Source organism: Daldinia loculata (assembly GCF_022478755.1).
Source record: "Daldinia loculata strain CBS 113971 unplaced genomic scaffold F4817scaffold_24, whole genome shotgun sequence".
Classification (NCBI taxonomy): Eukaryota; Fungi; Ascomycota; class Sordariomycetes; order Xylariales; family Hypoxylaceae; genus Daldinia; species Daldinia loculata.
In genome coordinates, this window is record NW_026054878.1 from 370101 (window position 1) to 385851 (window position 15751).

The window sequence follows — 15751 nt, forward strand, 5'->3', positions numbered from 1 at the left end:
GGGAACCTGGAGCCAGCCCCTTTTACCCCTATTTAAATATGATGAATCCTTCCCAACTAAACTAGAGAAACATACTATTTAGGATTTACTAGTTAAGAGGCAGTTATTAATCTAATACATATGTCACTACCCTCTACCCTTTTGGTTGTTTTTATTCTATCTCCCTTATGCTTGGTAACATGCTAAGTGGGATAGTACTTGTCTAAAATGCAGTAGAGAGATCAGTTCTACAGAGGAACAACGGTTCCGTATTTCTAGTTCAATCACCGGGGCATGATTTATATACCTGGCTGTCGTTTGAAATCCAGTGTTTATGTGTAGAGTTCTATATACATTTTATGGGCGGTTCAAGTCATCATCCCCCTAACCACCCTAGCAAAGCCTCATGAAAGCTATCTGGTTCTTGAATTTGAGGCGCGTGTCCTAAATCGGCGAATTCTATCAAGTCTGCATTTGGTATGGCAGCAGCAGCCTGTTTCCCCAACACATCATAGTGGCCTAATTTAGCCTGCACCTCCGGTGGGCTCCATTGCTTGCCCAGTGCTGTGTTATCTTTGTCGCCTATCAGCAAAAGAGTCTGGGGCTTTAGCAAGCCGAATTCATATACCACTGGCGCACTCAAGGCCATATCAGTAACAAGTGCTTGGTCGAAAGCAAATGTAGACGCTTGGCTCCCCTGGTAGATATTGACTAGCATATTCACCCATACGTCGTATGAGTCTTCCCACTTCCCTACATAATACGTTGATTGCTCATATGCTCGGATAGACGTGTAGTTGCTTGCAGACTCGGAGACGTATAGGTCGTCGATGCTTTCATACGGCACACCGAGGGCCTTCCAATCCTCCAATCCAAGGGGGTTCACCAGGACAAGCTTCTCAACAATTTCAGGGAACATCAAGCCGAAGCGCACGGATGTCATGCCTCCCAGAGAGTGGCCGATCACAGTCACATTCTCAACGCCTAACGCATGTAGCAAGTTTCTCGTGTTATATGAGAGCTGTTGTAGCGTATATTGATACGACTTCGGCTTGGAGGATTTGCAAAAGCCAACTTGATCCGGCAAGATAACTCTATAGCCTGCTGCCGAAAGTTGTCTAGCTGTCGCCTCCCAAGTAGGTCCACAGAAATTCTTTCCGTGTAGGCAGATAGCGACCTTTCCATTCGGTTCAACTGTCGGTGAAAGATCCATGAATGCCATTTCAAGCTCTTGATGTTGCGACGTAAACTTATACGTCTTCAGAGGAAAAGGATACGTAAAATTCGAGCCATTAAGGTCTCCCTCGGATGGCGCATCTCTTATTGAACCTGCGTCCTGAGCAACTGCGCGCCGAACGAGTTCGATAGATCCAGAAAGGATTACTGCTACAACCGTGAAAATCCTCATGTTGTTAGTGGAGTTTATAGTCTATCTATCCTAAAGTATCTGTGCATTGGGTCCTATGTGCTTTTAGATAAAGCGGTGACTAATGTCAGCGTCCTTGACCTTCAGTTTTATTAGCCTGCTTTGTAGCTAATGTTGCGGTTATTAGCATCGAAGGTTTGACAAGAATCGGCTGGTTAAATTTGATGACATTTACTTTGTTGAAGGCTAGTTTCTGGTGTATTTTGCTGTACCTCGATAGCAAACAATATGATTTTAACCCCTCACTATGAAATCAGGATTACCGGGATCCGAATGTCAACATTGTACCGAACTCTGTCTACCCATGTCTTCTTCAAATTCTATATATATGGCTAGAATGTGAGCTTATAATCGGTATAATGCACTGCCACGTATGCAGAGCATCGCCCCCTTTTGCAAATACGTGCTGCTTTACACTGTTTTCCATGTCAAAGCCCGTCGTCATTCTTGACAGCTACGAATTACTTGTAGAAGCACACAAAATAGAGGAGACCACCTTTTATATAAACTTGCCTATATCTCATGAATGCGTAATAAACAAGTTGGTTCGAGGTCGTACAGACGTTTGTTGATGTGATAGCCTAGAAGTGTAGTAAAGGGTTTGTTGACGATTCCGAGTGAATTTCTCCAATTAACTTACTACATCCAACATCGACAATGTACGGGCGTATATTGGTCTTGGCTCAGCTAGAGTTACAGCGGAGATATCGCTTAACTAGTGGAAAGACCAGCTTCCGCATTGCGTTATTCGTCCGATGTAACCTTGGATCTCCAAAGCCTGAAAAATTTCGTTCCGGTAATATCGGGGGTGTAGCTTTAGATAAGGCATGAAGATCTTAGTCTACGTGATTCTGGGGATAATTTTTACGCGGCACAAAAGCCCCCGAGTCTAGAGGCTTGGAAATCAGAAAACGAAGCAAAAAAGCACCTTCTAATGAGCTCTCCTAAAAAAAATTTGCCTTGTTAAAATTTAATGCGCCTTGGAAGTATTAGGCATTCCTTCAAACGATTAGTTGAAATTCGACTTTTTAAAGTATTCTAAGCAATGAGTAGGCTATATTCGCTTTTATCACCTTATTAAAATAATAGTCTAGTACATATATTAGTACCGATGTACGCGGGTGTGAGTTTGTTGTATCCGGCATCGCTACCTAATCTTTGGACGTGGCAGTTCATTTGTCATCATCTCAATTATACGGACATTCAAAGATATTTATCAAACTCTCTATTCACTACCTAGGTAGTTACTCATTCTCTCGATCAGCTAAGAATCCTGATATATCAGCACTATAGAGCTTGAATAATGTCCGTTCTAGCAGATATTGACATGATATATGCGCCGTTGAGCAATACGGATATCAGGCTGCTTAGGCCTTAGGTATCTTTGGAAGCGGGAATGAGGAGTCTATCAGTTTCTACCTCCATACAGTCCCGTTCTCTATAGACTTGAAGTATACAGCATTATCATATCTCTGGGGAGATCAGAGCACCAAGGAAGTGATAACGATAAATGGGCATCTGTTTTCTGTTGGGATCAATTTGTACAAGGCACTAGAAGACTTATCGCAGCAAGGATGGTCCCCTAAAAATTCTCATCCCTGGGTAGATGCAATTTGTATCAACCAAGATGACAATAGCGAGAAATCCGAGCAAATACCGCGGATAGCACGTATTTATCGTTCGGCTTCTCGGGATATTGTTTCGATCATAGCGACGAATACCTTAACTGAAAATGTTGTTAAGCTATTGTCCGACCTAGCTGATGGTCTAAAGCCCGTTTGAAACGGGGGGTTTGACCCTAACAAACACAGGCAATCTTTTGACGAAGAGTCCGGCGGAGACAGCTGGAGGCAGCATCCCTATGCCTTATTGAGGAAACTCACGAGACTACCATGGTTCTCAAGAATTTGGGTGAGACAGGAGGTAACACTGGCGGCTGAATGGCCTACTATGGTAATCGGCAAATATCAAGTACATATGCTTGATCTATTCAACTTATTGTCTATGATTTCCAATGATAGGTTAGTGTTTAGCGAGCCTCAGCTTGGGAGCCTTGCCGATGCACGGATGATGATTCACGATACAGAAGTGATAGAGGAAGCTGGAATACCCCTTTACAGGATTTCCTCTTCACATAATTTTGTCATATAGAGAGGCCAAAGCGACGCTCCCACATGATCAAGTCTATGGCTTTCTTGGTCAAGTTTACGCCTTCATCGAGAAGACTAATAGCCGCTCCCTTCCAAGCCAGCTGAACCCAGACTACACCAAACCATACGAGGAGGTTTACCATGAGTTTGTAGCGTATATATTTGAACAGAACAGAGATTTAAGACTACTGGAGACAACGTCTCGGAAACTTAGAGGGATTCCATCCTGGGTCCCTGATCTTCGATGTCTGAGATCAAGTATGACATGGATACCCCACACGTCAAGGCCAACCTAAAGCTGTCGAAGTCTAGAAGAGAACTACAAGTAGAAGGCATTAAGATTAGTATCTGTCAAGCACTACTACTGCCCATGCCTAAAGTTAGCCTATACGTTTCGCATCTCAGGGACCGTAACAATGATATAAAGGAAAAAATCATCAAGCCATCTGCAGTAATCACAAACACGCCCTATGAAGTATTACGGGAGAAATGGTTCGAAAATATTTCAAAGGATGACAGATCTCAAGGAAAGGAATTGTACGAAAAGCTGTTGGTTTTCATTGCGGAGCGGCACAACGAAGATTTGTCTAAATATCGTCTAAGGAAAGATGAATCTTCACTTAATCTCCTCGTATTATTAGACAAGATACAAGTCCTGTTTCAGAATGGGAATTTTGGCATTTGCAATAGACACGATGCTGTCATAGAAAGGGGCGACATACTTTGTCTATTGAAAGGTGCTCTTCGCCCTTCAGTTCTTCGCCCACTTGATGGCGGGTATGTATTTGTTTCGTCATGTAAACTGACCGATGCTACACTCGATCATAGTGTGAGGACGGATTGGGTTCAACAGCACCACTGCGAGTTCTTTGATTTAATATAGCACGTAAGGGAGTAAAGGAGGTCGGAATAATCTACTAATAGGTCTAATTGCGATTGCTTGCACATTGGATAGATAGGGACAGACTAGCATGATAAACCTATATAACAGTTAATCTTGTTTATAGAGAATATTCGTTACGTTAGCTGTCAAGTTTTGATTATGTGATGTCGACTTAGCCAACCCCCACGTTTTGATTCGCTTTTCCTACTATCTTCTCTTGGCGCGAAGCGGTTGAGGACCTGTATGCACTCTGGTTGTAAAGAAACTTCCCTCGAGAGAACTAATGGTAGACAATGCAACTATAAAGAAAATGCATTAGTGTAAGCTACCTTAGAGTTCGTCATCCTGAATCGCGAGGCCCGGCAGACCGAATACTGAAGGGTTTGTACGGCTGAGTAACTTGACTGTAATGCCAGAGCAACGCGTCCCTAACCAATAAAATAGCGGAATTAAGTAACGATACGACCATAGGCTCGTACTTTAGAGACACACCTGTTCATATCGATTGCCAAATTGGGAACCTAATATTCTCATTATTAGACGTTGTAGTAATATTAACACTTAGCACTACAACAGTGTCTTCCTTTTTGGGTAGTTCATATGATGACGAATTGCCTAAGGAAAGAGAAAATATCAAATACGAGTATCATATAACTACACCTACTTGGTCTACACGGAATCCAATAATCTATAAAAGTATTGGTAAATTGATGTGTTTTTCTGACTGCATTTATGTTCGAAATGAATTCGCATGTTGAGAGTAATGTTGTTGATATAGAGATTCCTTGTTTTGTGTTTTTTGCGCTAACCCCCCTGTTTCTATCTATACGGATACTATCTCGACTAAAAACTGGCTCCGGGATTGGATGGGATGATGGGACGATCATAGTCTCATGGGTATGGTGAACTCAAGTCTAAAACAGCATTGTTTATATTAGTTGACCTTTCTATCCTCTAAGGCCTTCGCGCAGACCGTCTCGGGACTTTTAATAGCCGCCTGTAAACACGGGTTCGGACAGCATATATATAATATTCCAGCTCAAGATCAAACGTTGGCGCTAAAGGTAATCTACGCACGAGTGATAGAATTTCACCCTGTCGAGATAACAAGCTAACGCATAAAACAGCTCTACTATGTTGCCCAGGCATTCTACAAGCTCACGTTAAACCTAACTAAGGCGTCTATCCTCCTATTATATCTCCGCATTTTCCTTCAGCGATGGTTCAGGATCTCATGTTATGTCTTGCTGGGTATAATTTCGAGCTATATGCTGGCAACTGCTGCTTCGTCTATATGGCAGTGTACTCCAATAAGCAGGGCCTGGGACAAGTCTGTACCGGGAACATGCATCAGTATCACTAGTAACTGGTATGCGAATGCGGGCTTCTCGATCGCTACGGATATTATAATCCTTGTGCTTCCCATGCAACCCATTTTCCGGTCTAATCTGCCGCCGAAGCAGAAATGGGCGCTGATGATTGTGTTCGCTTTAGGGATCTTGTGAGTTATGAATCGTTTCTTATCCCTGACACTGAGTAGATATAATGAAAAGGGGGAGTGGGCTGACTTGGTTTATTAGCGTAACCATAACGAGCATCCTGCGCATGCAGACAATCGATTTCTCGTCTACGAGCTCCGATCCTACCTATGATGTTGCTTCTTCAACTTGGACAGTTATTGAAGAGAATGTTGCCATAATCTGTGCGTGTCTTCCTATGTGTAAAGTACCGCTCAACTGGCTATTTCCGTCGGTATTTATGTCGACATCAAAGCGCACCTCATCTAGCTATAAGCCGAGCCAACCGACGAATAACTCCGGTCGGAATTATTGGGCCCCGACCCGCGGTGACAGCGAGATGCTGAGCACGCGTGTGACATCTGTTCAGGGATGTAAGTCTACCGGTAGTAGCAATAGTCAGGAGTATATGTTAGAAGAGACTGGATCACTAGATCGTAGCAGCGATGTGGAGGAAGTTCGGGGTATTCGGAAAGTTATTCAATATGATATCACAGTACATACATCCGGTGGTAGTAAAGAGTCGGTCTGAATCCTAGGGTCCCAATTGGAATCATATATTTATAGAAATATTGGTATGACAAGAAGGTGGTGTAAATAGACCGGTAGAAACAATAGGCTTTGCGAATAAGTTGCCGTCTGTCAAGTGTATGTTGTAATGAGAATGAGCGCTCCCGGTAATAATCACGGTTCTCAGTGTGTGGTCTGCTTTTATCGTTAGGGTGGAACTTTTTAGCAAATGGCTCGAGTAATCTTCTCTCACTTATATTTGGAAGCTGGGAATATATGTCACTGGATTCGAGTTATAATGAATTCTTCGTGCTTTCGGTACGATACCTATGAAAAGGGGTTAGGAAAAGGGGTCAAAGACTTAGGACCTAGGTAAAGGTATATGTAGTAAACGAGAGTTATACCTATAAGCCCGACGATGACGTAGTCTCGCTCATGTACCCATGTACCCATATAGGTTAGGTACCTGCCTACATGTACCTTTGCTAGTGGATGGGAATAAGCTCTCGGATCCAATTTGAAGCTTCAATTGGTTTTACGGAAAGCAACACCTCTTTCTCCATTGTACACCGTTGCCCACAATGAAGCCGATATGCACCTCACAGACCGGTCTCGTACTCAAATCTCTTATATCGCGCCAATGTCTATATTCTAGCCGCCTACGTTTCAACCCGCAACAATGCCGCACATTTCTACGACCTCAGCGGCCAATTCACCGAGCGGTTGAGAACCTCAATGTCAGTCGCATGCGCACAGAATCCCACGACTACTACGTTCGGCGGCGAACTTTCCTTCTATGCGGCGCAGTCTCGGGTTTAGTTGGTATCTGTTACACCTCGTATCTTCTCTACCTAAGGCTTCAGAAGCCGACAAAGTTCGACAGCGGGTTGCCGGATAAGCTCGACCCTTTCAGCACCGAAGCTGGTTCGAAGCGCAAAACGGTTATCCACGACAGAGATGGCAAAGAGCTTGTACCTACGGGAAATAGCACTGTCCCTACATTTCCACGAATCCTTGACCTTGCGATTGGTGTTGCAGAAGGACAGGAGATGGTCAACGGGGTAGAGTACACATTGGTCGGCCTAGGCGTGAGGACAGTGAGTTTCTTAGGTATCCAAGTGTATATGGTGGGATATTACATCGCCACACAGGATATCGCTGCGCTACAGTCGCGCCTGGTCAAGGAGATCAATCCTATCGCGACGACACTAGTGTCGAATGAAAAGGACGAATTGCGCAAGGTGCTGTTAGATCCGGAGCGGGGAGAAAAGCTGTGGAACGACATACTGCAGAACGTACGACCACGCTCGCTATTCAGGATTGTGCCGGTAAGAGATACTGACTTCCATCACTTAAGGGATGGATTTGTGCGGGCGATCTCGGCAAGGTCGCAAGGTAATAGCCGTGATTTTGGGGATGAAAAATTCGGCGAGGCTATGAAGGACTTCCGAGGTTTATTCAACCGAGGCAAGGTGCCGAAGGGGCGGGAAATGCTGCTGGTTCGCGACGCTGCTGGACAGTTGACGATCACTTTCGACGATGGCAAGACCGGCATGGGAACAATTGGACGCGTCTCCGATGAACGAGTATCCCGATTGCTGTGGCTCAACTATCTAGCCGGCAGCAAAGTTGCATCTGAACCGGCGAGGAAGAACATTGTCGAGGGTATCATGGAGTTTGTGGAGAGACCAGTGGGCACGGTCGCCACACAGGTGGTATGACGCATATGCCGAAGTCACCTATAATTGGCGAACTGTACATTTTGGGCGTCGAGCAGCCGTGCATTGGTGTATATTACCCAGCATTCCACTTTCTACTGTACCATCTAGCGATAGTATCAGGGTCGTGTCAATTTGCCCATTCTTACTACCCATCTACATTTCGGCAATGCAAGATGGCCCCGGGTGATTCAAGTATGCTACTTGGCCGGGTATACTAAGGTAGGCTAAAGATCCGAATGCGACGATATCTTATTCACCTCCTCGATCCGAGTTGCTTGGCCCTGTTTCATCATGACGAAGGGAACTCGTCGTCTACCGGCGCCGGTGGTTGTATGATAGGCATGGTAGATTCAGACACGAGCGAAAAACACCAGATCACACCAGAGCTTATACCTGATATCGAATATCAGGAACCGATATGGCTGTATGCTACTCATACATAAATTAAATGGTCACGTTGTACCGAGTGTAAATGCAACCACCTGTTGCTGAAACCAGGAAAATTCAAAAGGCTAGTCGACTATGCCGTTCGAACACATCTGTTCCTTCTCTATTGTGCCTTTTCCCAATGTCAAAAAACCACCTAGACCACCTAGAATACCTAGATATTCTCCAAAAGACTCTTCTCGAACTCTCAGCCGCCGAACCTCTAACGTGTTTGACTCGGTCGAAGCGCTCGATGCCCATATTATCCTGCGTTGCTAATCGACAGGATGTTGGATACGGCAAGTACCATTGCTGTAATCCTCGTCCCCATCGTGCTGATCGCCATCATCCTGGCTATGTGGTACTGTCCCTTTCGGCACGTGAGCCACTCTCATCCTGGCGCACCAGCTCCCAGCACTGCTACAGCGACTGTCGAAAGCATACCCCTCCCTTCTGAGACGCCCTCGTACGAGCTTGAAGCACATCGATCCTTTCGGCTCTCAAGAATTTCCGAGGAAGGAGGCCCCATGAACCATTCAGTGGTTTATAGGTGACGAAGTTTCTTATATACCCTTTTCCGACGCACATTTTAGGAGTCCTTTACGTTCAGAAATTTCGTAAGCCCCTTGGCGTATGAGCTCAGAGGCTCGATTTACTTGTTCCACGCAATGCCATTTCCATTCTTTAGGCTATGGAACTTGTTTCTATGATCTTGGTTAGTAAAAAGTTTGACTAGCAGGAGATGTACGAATTAACACCCACACTAATGGTTTTCCTAGACTCCCTTGAAGCTGCTCCAGAGTAATCGCAGCCCGCGAAGCACTAAAGAGCCTCAAAGCTGTCGATTTCCTACGGCTATGGGGCTGCACATCAATGTTTTTGAAAGAGGTACTTTGCCAACTTTGCATTCGAGAGTAGTACTTAAAATAATTTCTTGGTCTGCTTATACGCTATACCAATGTACGTTAATACCAAGGAAACAAGCAAACAGGAGTTCTTGAACGGTAATTTCATAGGTCGTTTGTCTTTTTACTTCACTTAGGGTTTGATTCAAAGGGGTTAGTGTAAACTGCTGAGAGGATAAATGATCCAGTTGAAGGTGGATGGTGGAGCGAATCACAGCGGAAGTCTCTATGATATACTCACTCGCGAAATACAGGTATATATCAATATGAGATTCCTGTTGCCTGCTTATTATGACTTTTTGCATATAAGGAATATACTTTAGGGCTTGGAAAAGGACTATGAAACCCCTAATTCGACCGATATCCGTCCATGAATTAGGATAGATATAGTAAAGCGGCTACATTGTACTAATGCAAAACTCAACTAAACACATCGTTCTTCAATAGAAGCTCTGTCTTATATATACCGATCTATATTTAATCCTAGAGTAGTACTCTAGCTAATAACAATGGGCATCTATAAGATGCCTGATTTATAAGAAAGTCTATTATCATTGCTTGTTTATTCCCTGATTCACACCGTCGGAAGGACATGTTTAGACGCATACTCTTGAATACCAAACATGACGAATCCTTTCTTTGTTCCTAGTCGTAAGACGCCTGGGGACTTGTAGTGTTATCTCATAGCCCTTCATAACTTAGATCGGGAATTATTTAGTCACAAAGCGCCGACCTCGGTAAGCAGACTCTTCAGTTCGCCAGATTTAGCCTGCAAGTCTGAGTTGCCACCGATGTGCTTCTTTCCGATCCAGATGTTAGGGACAGTGCGCTGCCCCGAAATCTCCTGAAGCGCATCTTGGATAGCAGAGCCATCAGGCACCTCGTCCAACTCTACCAACTTGTACTTGGCACCTAGACTGTCGAGAAGGCGCTTCGAGGCGCTGCAGTACGGGCAATACGATTTAGAAAACACCGCTACAGAGGACATTTCTTGTCAGCGGGAGTAAAATCGCGCAAGGGGCCGATATAGCAGTGACTGATTTATATCAACGGAGCTAATCAGTAGGTAGTAAATACTTACCGACGGCATTCTCATCGATGATGCTCTGAGCTTTGGTCTTAGCTTCGGCCATGGCTTGCGGCGATATAGATGCAGAGAAAAGTCGGCGGATAAGAAACATGAAAGTCGCTAGTAGGTAGTCGATGTTGTTATCTATGAACTGGGGGGGTCAGTATCTTTTATAGTGTTTTTTTTTACTAAGACGTGATGGATATGGCGAATTGTATTTGTCATGGCCCGATTTCGTCACAGGGTCGCGGATGTTGTCGGTGGAATGTGTGCCGCGGACCCGGGATGAGAATTACCTACAGATACGTCCTCTAGATATGACGGCAGGCAAAACGTGAGATCAATTATTTGAGATCCATGTACGTAACACAGAGCCAGCAGACAACAGATTTCGGAATTTGACAATCGCGATAGACAACGTACCCATTCATATAAGTCTTGCCGAAGGGTACATATCCGATTTTGACAGCTAGAAAATGACGCAATTACCGAAAATGTGTACATACATATGTATGAAGAAAAAAGCGGTTGAGCGCTAGTACCGGACTTGGCTACATTATGGGGCTGGGGGGGGTTATTAACATAGTATCAGCATTAATGTTAAAGGGTGGATATAATGTCGGCGGTGCGTTATTTAAGAATTAATTCCTTAATTGATTAGCTAGTATATATAGTATAGTTACCCCCGGGGGTAATTATATTTAAAATATAAAGATAATTAAGTTTAAAATAGCTATTATATGTATACGATTATATTTTATTATAATTATATATTTTTTAAAATATTAATATATTAAAAAAAAATAATTTTTTAAATATTATTGTTAACGGTAATTACGGTTATTTAATCGATATATGTTACGTATAAAATTATATTAGGTTAAAAGATTATGTTAGGTTAAATAATTTAATATATTAAAAAAAAAAAGAAAAAAAAAATTAAAATTTTTATAATTTAATATAAAATTTTAAAAATATTATATATAAGGTATATAATATATAAACATATATAAAAATTAATTGAAAAAATTATATTAATATATTAAATTATAAATTATAATGTTATAATATTATAAGTTACATGTTTTATTATTACATTACAAGGTTATTATAATTATAAATAATTAAAATTTATTATATTATAATATATATATATATTTTAAATTTTTATTTAACTTATATATATTTAAAGTTAATATAATATTAATATTAATATAATATTAATATTAATATTATATTAATATAAATATTATGGCTGTTATTAACATTATGGTAAATATAATAATTATTTAAATATTGTTAATAAATTTAACAATTATAATAAAATAAATAATACTTTTAACATAATAAATATTTAAAATAATGTTTATTAATATTGGTTTATAAATATTTATAATAAAATTAATATAATAAATTTTGCAAATATTATATTAACTTGTTAATATAGTTTTAATATAATATTAAGGCTTATAATTATGTAATTATACTAACACTATTACTAACATAATGTCAATAGACCCCCCCAGCCCCATAATGTATATCTGGGTACCTTAAGTATTTATGTAGGTACGTACTATGTACAGCATCCAAGATGTGGAAATGGGGTAACCCAACTGCCCAGCTCATGTTAGCTTACATTATGGGGCTGGGGGGGTCTATTGACATGGTGTCAGCATACGTGTTGAGGTGTGGACATAATGTCGGCCATGCGCATGTCAAATGACTGTTACTACGGCGATTGGCTAGTATTTGTAGTATGGTCACCCTCGGGGGTGATTATATCCAGATTATGAGGATGACCAGGTCTGAAATAGCTACTGTACGTATACGATTATACCTTATTGTAATTGTATTGCTTCCAAAATACTGATATATTGGGAAAGAATAGCCTCTTAAAGATCGTTACCAACGGTAGTCACAGTCACCTAATCGATATATGTCATATACAAGACCATGTCAGGCCAAGAGACTATGTCAGGCCAGGTAATCTAATGTATTAAAAAAAAAAAAAAAGAATAGAAGGCCTTGTAATTTAATACAAGGCTTTCAACATACTTATATATATACAGCACAGGCATAGGCACATGTAAAAGTCAATTGAAAAGATTACTTGAACTACATATATTACGAGATTACGGGCTACGTGTTTTACCATTACACTACGAGGTCATTACGATTACGAATGATTAAAGTTTACCGTATTGCAGTATATATGCATACTCCAGGCCTTTATTTAACCTGTATATACCCGGGGCTGACATTATGTTGAATTCCTGACATCGTTGTGGACATAGTGGCTATTTGGACATCGTTAACAGGCCTGGTAATTACGGCGAAATAGACAGTACCTCTGACATAATAAATACTTTTACATGCTATCTATTCGTAGTGACTTGTAAGTACCTGCAATGAAATCGGTACAACAAGCCTTGTTGACATTGTATCGACCTGTTGACATGGTCTTGACATGGTATCGGGGCCTGTAATTATGTAATTCTACTGACACCATTGCTGACATAATGTCAATAGACCCCCCCAGCCCCATAATGTATGTAATAAAATGTCCTTGCCTTAGGTACCTAGGTAACTTTTCTCTTGAGATAAATCCACAGCCAGCCTTGTCTTTGTTTCAACCACTGAAGCTCCGACACCTGGCTTCTCACCAATTGGTGATTGATTTTTTATTAAAAAAAAGAAAAGAAAAAGCCCGGGCCTAGATAAGCTATGTACCTACCAATAACTAAATCTTCTCCTTACATATTCTACCTAATTGTACTGTACATACTCTGTACATATTATTCAGTACCGATATAGGCCAATTCCTCAGCAATTGGCAAAGAATCCTCGACCTTTATCGCGCATGCGCGTGTCTGACGGTTTTGCTTCCAACCAAGTTGCCATTGATGCGATCTCTTAGCTGTGGAACTGCCTAATGTTCGGTCCAATAAGAGGGAGAACCTCCTAGACGATTCTTTTACAGAAGATCCATAACCAAGCTACTCTTCGAATCGCATGACCCTCCCTGGCGGCCTATCGTGGGTTCCTCTTTGACCGAACTTCTCCGTCCAACAGCGACAACGCATCATCGATCCGTTAGATAGTCGAGCATCGTACCGCATACATCAGCAAATAAAGGGACTATGTAGTTAAAGTATACAAACTTCATATACAGATACTATACATCTCTAAAGTCCAGAGCCTAAGACCTACCTATTACCAGCCTATAGAGTCGCAACGGCAATCCGGTTTGCTTTAGGTACCTAGTTAGGAGGCGACAACCTACAAGGCAGTCGAAACTTATGCATAAGTCCTAGAACCATACGTATGCACCGCTCCGTCCCGATATTACCTGCATCCAGTCAAACGAATTCTCAAAAGATTGTCTGCCGCAAGTCTCGGTACCACTGATTAGATCTGCAACTCCGCAGCTACTTCTCCGCAAGTTAAAATAAAGAAACACGCTGGGTGTCCTCCGGGACAACCTGGCTCTTCAAGGTGGCTTCGAATCAGGCAATCTTGGCATCGGCTAGTGCCATCAAGAACCTTACTACATTATTACCACCTGCATTACAGAATTGCGTCCAGGCAACAGTTGACCATCTCTCCGAAGCCGTCGTCGGATCCAGCGAGTACCTTGCTTCGCAGGGAGTTTCGTATTCAACATTAGCCTACACTTCCGCTGTGCTCGCCTTACCTTTCATGATGATGTCCCGATTTTGGGGTCGTAGCCGCGACAACATATCGCCATACGCTTCACAAACCGACACTCAGGGCGTGCCTCATATCACCGAAGATGACTTTAGCTATATAACGTCCGAAGATCTTGAAAATACCCTACCATCTTCTTCCCGGGCCTATGACCCTCAAAGTCGACGAGCTGCACCTCCTGCTAACCTCGACGATGACGTTCTCCTAATCAAAAACAAGGGTGTTACATATCCTGTACATTTCCCTGCATATTCTATCGGCGATGGTAAACTACTTGTGAGAGATGTGCGGGTTCGCGTGGGATTGGTCATGGATCTCAGCGACCGTCGGACTCATCGTATGAAGATGCTCTACAAAGGCCGTCAACTCACAGAGCAGGATGTCCCCATTCGCGACTACGGTGTGAAGAACAATAGCGAGTTGTTAGTTGTAGTACCTGAGGGGAAACTAAGCGATGAGGATGACGAGAGCAGCAGCGAAGAAGTCATCGTCGCAGAGGATCAACAGAAGCCGAAGAAGACCAAGAAGAACAAGGGTCGGAAGAAGAAGAAAGATCGCATCGATCCCCGCGAAAGTACTGCAAATCTCGAAGTACCTGGGCAACGAGAACGGGAGAGTAGGAAGCCGTCCCCAGATCCATCCAGGGTATCGTCTCCCGCAGTACCTTCAGGGCCTCAAGAAAAGCTAGACGCGATCAGATCCCATTTCGACGCACAACTCCTGCCAGTTTGTCAGCAGTTTTTAGACAACCCGCCGAAAGACAAAAAGAGGTTGGAAGATGAACATCGGAAGCTAAGCGAAACGATCATGCAGCATGTGTTGCTGAAATTAGACGAGGTAGATACGGGAGGTGACCCGGATGTTAGAGCGAGGAGGAGGGAGCTCGTGAAGTATGTCCAGGATGTCTTGAAAGACATCGATGAGCGTCTACCTCTTTCCAGTAGACCTAAGGATAGGTGATCTATGAGCATGCATCTCTTCCTTCTTGCGGGTTCTAGAACTACCATATTTTCCGAGCTCACCTCTACCTTAGATTGCTGTCTAAGCTACTTCATCACGATAGCATCTCACTAGTTCTGCCTAGCACATATCTGATTAGCAAATGGCGGGTTCACAGGCCAGATAGATATCGATACATTATCACAAGACGGGTTGACAATGTTAATATTGTACCCAAGGAATGGTTACATAGAAGGAGAGAGAAAAATAAAGCAAGTCCAAATGAATAGGAAATGGCGAGATCCTAGGTACCTACCTATATATCAAAATATACATTTATATGGCTAGTGATCAATGATGCCATCGTGAGAGAATCACACCCTATCTAAACTCTATTATGGCAAGTATAAGGTAAGCAGAATAGGTACCTAATACCTACATGTAATATTATGTAAAATGCGTACGTAAGGTAAGGTATCTACATAGGTACATACACACACAGAAAGGAGGTAAATTGG

The 15751-nt window shown here is 42.5% G+C and overlaps 6 protein-coding genes across 6 annotated transcripts; 4 read left to right on the forward strand and 2 right to left on the reverse strand.

Annotated features, from left to right (window-relative positions):
- Positions 1 to 293: 293 nt before the first annotated feature.
- F4817DRAFT_337545 (alpha/beta-hydrolase) lies at positions 294 to 1985 on the reverse strand. The gene has a single exon (XM_049303316.1). It carries the CDS (start codon positions 1385 to 1387, stop codon positions 356 to 358), a length of 1032 nt encoding a protein of 343 aa, XP_049159168.1. The 5' UTR covers positions 1388 to 1985; the 3' UTR covers positions 294 to 355.
- A 531-nt stretch (positions 1986 to 2516) lies between these two features.
- Positions 2517 to 4438, forward strand: F4817DRAFT_358755 (HET-domain-containing protein; the record flags this gene model as incomplete). Its single annotated transcript, XM_049306069.1, has 6 exons — positions 2517 to 2532; positions 2725 to 2746; positions 2797 to 3181; positions 3236 to 3493; positions 3561 to 3785; positions 3815 to 4438. The coding sequence occupies 6 exons, from the start codon at positions 2517 to 2519 to the stop codon at positions 4436 to 4438; spliced, it is 1530 nt and encodes a 509-aa protein (XP_049159169.1).
- A 622-nt stretch (positions 4439 to 5060) lies between these two features.
- F4817DRAFT_337550 (uncharacterized protein) lies at positions 5061 to 6805 on the forward strand. Its single transcript, XM_049303317.1, has 5 exons — positions 5061 to 5335; positions 5398 to 5502; positions 5566 to 5939; positions 6019 to 6660; positions 6719 to 6805. The coding sequence occupies exons 1-4, from the start codon at positions 5171 to 5173 to the stop codon at positions 6485 to 6487; spliced, it is 1113 nt and encodes a 370-aa protein (XP_049159170.1). The 5' UTR covers positions 5061 to 5170; the 3' UTR covers positions 6488 to 6660; positions 6719 to 6805.
- Positions 6806 to 6962: 157 nt separating this feature from the next.
- On the forward strand, positions 6963 to 8422 carry F4817DRAFT_108139 (chalcone isomerase). The gene has a single exon (XM_049297434.1). The coding sequence runs from the start codon at positions 7047 to 7049 to the stop codon at positions 8184 to 8186; it is 1140 nt and encodes a 379-aa protein (XP_049159171.1). The 5' UTR covers positions 6963 to 7046; the 3' UTR covers positions 8187 to 8422.
- Positions 8423 to 9953: 1531 nt separating this feature from the next.
- On the reverse strand, positions 9954 to 11032 carry F4817DRAFT_337555 (putative glutaredoxin). Its single transcript, XM_049303318.1, has 2 exons — positions 10599 to 11032; positions 9954 to 10492 (listed from the first exon to the last, which is right to left on the reverse strand). Exons 1-2 carry the CDS (start codon positions 10696 to 10698, stop codon positions 10236 to 10238), a joined length of 357 nt encoding a protein of 118 aa, XP_049159172.1. The 5' UTR covers positions 10699 to 11032; the 3' UTR covers positions 9954 to 10235.
- A 2584-nt stretch (positions 11033 to 13616) lies between these two features.
- F4817DRAFT_108202 (BAG domain-containing protein) lies at positions 13617 to 15588 on the forward strand. Its single transcript, XM_049297435.1, has 3 exons — positions 13617 to 13737; positions 13807 to 13908; positions 14197 to 15588. The coding sequence occupies exon 3, from the start codon at positions 14286 to 14288 to the stop codon at positions 15252 to 15254; it is 969 nt and encodes a 322-aa protein (XP_049159173.1). The 5' UTR covers positions 13617 to 13737; positions 13807 to 13908; positions 14197 to 14285; the 3' UTR covers positions 15255 to 15588.
- Positions 15589 to 15751: the final 163 nt, after the last annotated feature.